We start from the raw sequence: 7,225 nt of genomic DNA on the forward strand, positions 1-7,225 counted from the left end.
TTTTGAAATTCTGGTATTTAAGCAAATTAATAATTCCTGGCAAGCAGAAGTTAGTAATTACATGCATTTTATATCCTTCATTTTCAGCACGGTCTAACGATGAAGGTACCAGTAGTTCTCAAAAAGACTCAGCTATCGAAACTTGCTACAGAACTCTTCAAACAGATACTGGTCTTAACACTAGTGAATCTAGTAAAATTGAATGCCAAGGTATTTATACTCTAAACGTTTATCATGTAATCAAATTAATTTCTTATTACTTCTGGCATATTATTCTATTACCTAAAAGGGAGCTATGGAAAAATATTCAAATTTGGGTATATAAAAAAATTACTGATGTATGGGTTGTAAAAATGAGTAGTAACAATCATTTCATATCCTTCATTTTAAGCACGGTGTAACAATGATGGAACCATTATTTGTCAAAAAGACTCAGCTGTTGAAATAAGCTGCACCACTGTACAATCAGATACTGGTCATAAATCTGGGGAACCTAGGGCCATTGAATGCGAAGGTATTTGTTCACTAAACTCTTTCCGTAGAATCCATTTATTTCTTGAAAACATTGCATGTTCTTCTATTACGTAAGTGGCCTGTTAGAAAAATTTTGGAAATCAGAGCACATTACTAATGTTTAGCATGTAAAAGTAAGTAAATATAAGAATTTCATAACCTTCATTTTCAGTACGGTGTAACAACAATGGAACCATTATTTGTCAAAAAGACTCAGCTGTTGAAATAAGCTGCACTACTCTACAATCAGACACTGGTCATAAATCTGGGGAACCTAGGGCCATTGAATGCGAAGGTATTTGTTCACTAAACTCTTTCCGCAGAATCCATTTATTTCTTGAAAACATTGCATGTTCTTCTATTACGTAAGTGGCCTGTTAGAAAAATTTTGGAAATCAGAGCACATTATTAATGTTTAGCATGTAAAAATAAGTAAATATAAGAATTTCATAACCTTCATTTTCAGTACGGTGTAACAACAATGGAACCATTATTTGTCAAAAAGACTCAGCTGTTGAAATAAGCTGCACTACTCTACAATCAGACACTGGTCATAAATCTGGGGAACCTAGGGCCATTGAATGCGAAGGTATTTGTTCACTAAACTCTTTCCGTAGAATCCATTTATTTCTTGAAAACATTGCATGTTCTTCTATTACGTAAGTGGCCTGTTAGAAAAATTTTGGAAATCAGAGCACATTATTAATGTTTAGCATGTAAAAGTAAGTAAATATAAGAATTTCATAACCTTCATTTTCAGTACGGTGTAACAACAATGGAACCATTATTTGTCAAAAAGACTCAGCTGTTGAAAAAAGCTTCACTGCTCTACAATCAGACACTGGTCATAAAATTGGGGAACCTAGGGCCATTGAATGCGAAGGTATTTGTTCCCTAAACTCTTTTCACAGAATCCATTTAATTTTTGAAAACTTATTGCATGTTATTCTGTAACGTAAGGTTTGCTGCAGAAATACATGGAAGATTTTCTATTTATCCAAATTATTAATGTGATATATAAAAGTTAGTAACTCCAAGTATTTCACATTCTTCATTTTCAGCACAGTGTAAAAATAATGATTCCAATATTTATCAAAGAGATTCATCAGATGGAACATGTATTTCTATTGATCAGATGATTATTGCCGTTCCTGGTGAATCTAATACTCATGAATATGAAGGTATCATCTTCCTTAGCTCTGTTTATATTATATTTATCTTAAGTGCTTGTGTGCTTCTGTAACTATTAAAGTTACCATTATATTTATAGTGGCTAAGAGAAAATATAAATTTTGTGTGTTTACGAAGAAATGATATAAATTGATAATTAAGAGATTGTGTAAAATTTTCTTTCAGGGCAATATTCCCAAAATAATCTATATATACATAAGAATAATGTAGCTGATCTGAATAATGTTGATAGTAATAACCATAAATTACATAATAGCAGTGCCTATGATCTCACAATAACGGAATGTGAAGGTACATGGTCCTCTTCCTTTTTATTCATTTAATTCTTTATAATTTTCCTTAAATTTTTATTGTTTAATTTGCGTGTACTTTTACATATGTTACAGCTGTAAATTTTAAATTATCTGGTACTAATACTGATATTTGGAGTGCTTTTAACAATACTTGCATTACAAATGAAAATTTCTCAGAAGGTAAAATATTATAAATTTGTAATTTGTAGCAAAGGTGAATGTGTAAAATCGTATATATACCTTTTTTACTTTTTATTACTCTTTTCCTGAAACATTTTAGATTTAAGTAAACAAAATGATAGTTATGAACAAGAAAAATCAGAGTATCATAATAATTTTATTACTACTGATAATATTATTTCTACTGATGGATCAAATGCTGTAGTTCCTTATTCCTCACTAAGTATAAAAATTGTTCGCTCCTTTAATTAAATCTTTGTATTAAATCCTTATGCTAAATAATTTTATTTTAATTGCAGATGCCTCTGAGCATAGTAAAACAAACATTAATTATAGTTATTCTATAGAAGCAACCAATGATATAAGGTTGGATTAATTTTCTTATAAATTTATTTTAACTAAAAAATATTTATTTATATTAATTCATCATTTGATTTAATAAATTAAAAAATCTAGAATAAGCTCAATTATAATGGAAGACGTGAATCTAGGAAGCTACGGAAATGAAAGCTTTGAGGAAGTTTCATGTGTCCCACAAATTGATCGATCAAATCTGCCTGAGAATGGTAAGCCTTACTCAAAGAATGTTTATAAGATATCTTAATTTCCAAATAACAAATAATTGTATCCAACCTTCTCTTATATATAAAGTCTTAATTAGTTTGTCGAAGGGGAAGATAGTTATGGTTTAAGGCAATTGTCTCTACGGTTCTCGTTTTTAAATAGGTTTAATGTAAACTTACGTGCAACTAGTTCTCACAAGAATTTAAAATTCGTTACAATCGAGCTAAAATGCTACAAATTATTACAAATTTGGCACTGAATTTTCATTCTTATATGAACAATTTTCGATTTGTAGTTATTCACAATAAATAGAATTGGTAGCTGTTAAATAAATTAATTCAGTTGTGGCATGATTTCAATAAATTATAGTATATTATATATATATATTATTTTTGACAACGTTAAATCGTAAATTGCTTATTTGGGTACATGTTAATATTCTTGTTAATTATATGCTTATTCAAGCTCCATAATTAATAGAAAAATTATACATTTCAATGAAGATTTTTAAATTGTCAGAATATATGCCTATATAACTTTTCACCAACATCTGTCTATATTAGTTTTGTACGATTGCTAGCTAAACCGTATGACTATTTCTGATGATAGTGAGAGTATAATAGAGCGAAAAACATGAACATTGCTCCGCACGTTGTTTCTGTTATACTTTTTGTTTTCTTTGTTCTAACAGTCAGGCAATTTAGTAAACTAATTTTTATTATACATTTTAAAGACATAGAAAAATAGAGTGGTTTAAGAGAGCGCGGGAGGGGGGGGGAGATTAATAGGAATAATAGAAAAATAATTCGCGTATCACTGCTTTTCCCACCTCACTTGGTTTTTTTCGATTTTGTCACTTTATCTTTGGATTTATTTAATAATTGATAGTCTTGGATCAATCCCCGCATCAAGTGGGCTTAATACATGTCCCCACCTCCTTCGACTAAATATTCTCATTGTTTAATAACTTTAAGATACAATATAATTGTAATTTTCAGGTTGTATAAAGTCTAATTTTTATTTTAGAAGTATGGGAAGAAGAATCCAACAATACAAGTGGTTCAAGTTATAAGCCTGATACTTCTGACTCAGACGTTTCTAATGTAAATTTAATAGGAAGTAACGAATCTAACAAATCTACGTTAGCATATATCAGTAAAAATTCGTCACTTAATACTACATTGAATGTATCGAATTCTATAAAAAATACATCTGAAAATAGAGTACCTGACGATGAGGCCATGATCGTTAGTAGTGTTGAATCTGGACTTAAAAAAGATTTTTGTATGTACTGTCATACTCATCAAACTAAACTGAGTCGTCACTTATCAAGAAAGCATGGGGATATTAAAGAGGTCAAAGAGTTTCTCTTAATACCAAAAGGACGCCGAGAGCGAAAAATGTTGATTAATATAATCCGAAAACAAAGTCAATTTTATTATAATACAAACTCTCAAGCAAATAAAGGCGAACTGAAGGTAATGAGACGCCCCAATGAAAAATTGAATAAAAGAGCAGTTGACTTCGCTTTTTGTCCTCAATGTAAAGGTTCATACTCTAAATCATCTCTTAGATACCATTTTCGCACTTGTAATAAAAAAAGGAATAAAAGTAATAGAAATATATTAACTAAGTCAAGACAAACTGCTGGACGCATACATGAAGTTGCTTGTGACGTATTGCGTCAACGAGTATTTCCCACACTCAGAGAGGACACCATTACAAAGACAATTCGTTACGATGAGTTGTGCATTCTTTTTGGAAATAAACTCTGTGATAAATATAAAGACGCACATTTCTACGACATGATTCGTCAAAGATTACGTCAAATTGGTCGATTTTTATATGAAATTAAAAAAAGGGATAGCGATATAAATGATTTGTTTTCGGTTTTGCATCCGAAATACTATAAATTATGTATTCAAACAATTCAAACCCTGGCAGGAATAAATGAAACAGGAAATGGGTTTAAAACTCCATCTACGGCAACTGCAATGGGCACTTTATTAAAGCAAATAAGTAAACGAGCTATTACAGTGTATATATTGCGGGATGATAAAGAAAAACTAGAATTAGTAGAAAAGTTTTTGAAACTGATAACCGAAGACTATTCTTCGTCAATTGCACGCGTAGCAATTGAGACTCAATTTCAAAAGCGAAGACAATTAAAAAAGATATTGCCTATTAGATCAGACATTCAAAAGCTAATAAAGTATTTAAATAATGGAATGAAAACATGTTATTCGTCACTTAAAGAAAAGTTCTCGTACAATGATTGGAAAAATTTGGCCGAATTTACACTAATCTCAGTGCAGCTCTTCAATAGACGTAGGGCAGGAGAAATGGAGCGCTGCTACATAGAAGATTTCAATAATTTTGAAACGGCTAATGAAAAAACATTCGGTGATTCATTTAAAAAAATGTCAGAAGAGCAAAAGAAAACTGCTTTGAGATACATGCGCTTTATCATACGAGGCAAGCTGGGAAAAACAGTGTCAGTACTATTAACTCGAGATGCATTCAAATATATAAAGATACTGCTCCAATACCGCCAAAGTGCCAAAGTACACCCTAAAAACCCTTATCTTTTTGGTGTTCCTGGCACACTTAAGGGTGATTACAAATATCTTAGAGCTTATTTCATTTTAAAAAAATTTTCAGAAGAGTGTGGAGCAAGTAACCCTGAAGCATTGCGTGGTACAAACTTGCGAAAGCATTTGGCTACCACTTGCTCTTCTTTGAACCTTACAGACGACGAGCTTACAGATCTGGCTGCCTTCATGGGGCACGCAGATAAAATTCATAAAGAGCATTATCGCCAACCTGTACTTAGTAAAGAAATATTGCAGATATCTAAAATTTTAGAAATAGTGCACGGTAACGATATAAATGATGAGAGTGATGATTCGGTGGACAATCAAAGCGGTATAATTTTCTATAAATTTTATTACTTGTTTTCTAATCAGTTTAGCATTATATTCTATTTTTTTAATAGGTATAGAAGAAAATGTAGATGATCCGCCAACGAAGAGAGTGCGTAGAAATACTGACTCGGAATGGTTAGAAAATCAAGCTGGTTCGGCTGAAATTATTCCTAAAAAAGCATTCCCTCTTGACGAGGATAACTTCACTTATATTGCAGAAAATTTACCAATGAAGAAGAAACGATCAAGTAAAAAATTATTAATTATTCTTCTCTTAAGTATTTGTAGCTTTATACTATCTTGATTTAAATGTTATGTAGTAAGATAAAACAAATTCTTTATGTATTCTGATATTCTTTCCTTATATTACTCCAAGAATCAGTATTCTATTATTTTAATCTTTACAAAATGAGACTTTAATTTTATTTCATATTTGCATCTAGCTTCACCATTTGGAAAGTGTACTCGTAAGCGGTGGGGCGAAAAAGAAAAGGAAATTGCACTTAAAGAGTTCGGACATCACATTGAATCAAGAACACTGCCTTCTTTTAAGGAAATACTAGAGTTGAAAAAAAAATATCCAGGCTACTTCACAAGAAATTCTGCTACTATAAAAACATGGGTGAATAACCAGATTAAAAGAAGAATATAAAATATATTAAAATGAATATTATTATATCGCATATTATTACTGTAAGCTCCGAGTTTTATTTATCTGTTTTTGCGTAAAATAACAGAATTATTGCTTAATTTTTTATTCTAATTATAATTAGTTTAAATTACAGGCAAAATTTGAATTAATGCTAGTTATTTTAATAAACACAGTTTATTTTATTTTAACAAATTATAACCATTGCGTTTGGATCATATTTCACATGTAATTTATTTCAACATAACACAGATAATTGTATTATGGTTTGATAGTTATTAGAACTGTATAGAAAGTAGCTTTAATCTTATAATGATATTATAACTTCAATGATTTCAGTTGGAAAGTTTAATGTTCTAAATGTATTATAATATTAACATAGATTTTATCCAATATATAAATATATATGAATTGTTTTTTTATATAAACGAGTTTATAATAAAATTGAAGATATTTTAAATGGTGCTGACTCCTATCATTAAATAAACACTTACCTTCCTATCAGTAAAATTAATACCATTTTTAATCATAACAGATCATTTGTTTTCTCAATCACTCATAGGTGTTATTATAGCGTACTAAATCTATAAATTAAACAAACCTTTCATCATAATAATCTGAAAAATCTTTATTTCTTGTATATGCTCATTTTATGCACTGCTGATTCTAGGGATAGAGTAAAATAAATTTTGTATCTTTCGTATGAAATATTCTTTAAGTACAGTTCTACTTTAAATTGGAATTAATTATAGTAAAACTGAAAAATTATTGTAATGTTGATTACAGTCTGTTGGGAGAAATATCTCATATGAAGGTCTAATATTTTTGTTGAGAATTTTAACCGTTTTCTCTTCTGAATATGCAGTTTCCATTACTTATACCTCAGACTGTATTAAGAATCAACGTCGAAT

General features: G+C 30.0%; 1 protein-coding gene across 1 annotated transcript; it reads left to right on the forward strand.

Moving 5' to 3' along the window:
* Positions 1–869: 869 nt before the first annotated feature.
* Positions 870–6,547, forward strand: LOC136780493 (uncharacterized). Its single transcript, XM_066738878.1, has 12 exons — positions 870–878; positions 980–1,102; positions 1,274–1,396; positions 1,575–1,694; positions 1,870–1,995; positions 2,091–2,177; positions 2,278–2,400; positions 2,477–2,543; positions 2,634–2,743; positions 3,768–5,666; positions 5,737–5,913; positions 6,109–6,547. The coding sequence occupies exons 4-12, from the start codon at positions 1,649–1,651 to the stop codon at positions 6,315–6,317; spliced, it is 2,844 nt and encodes a 947-aa protein (XP_066594975.1). The 5' UTR covers positions 870–878; positions 980–1,102; positions 1,274–1,396; positions 1,575–1,648; the 3' UTR covers positions 6,318–6,547.
* Positions 6,548–7,225: the final 678 nt, after the last annotated feature.

Source organism: Prorops nasuta, unplaced genomic scaffold (assembly GCF_024137725.1).
Source record: "Prorops nasuta isolate Cenicafe-Biocafe unplaced genomic scaffold, Cenicafe_Pnas_1.2 PNAS00019, whole genome shotgun sequence".
Taxonomy (NCBI): Eukaryota; Metazoa; Arthropoda; class Insecta; order Hymenoptera; family Bethylidae; genus Prorops; species Prorops nasuta.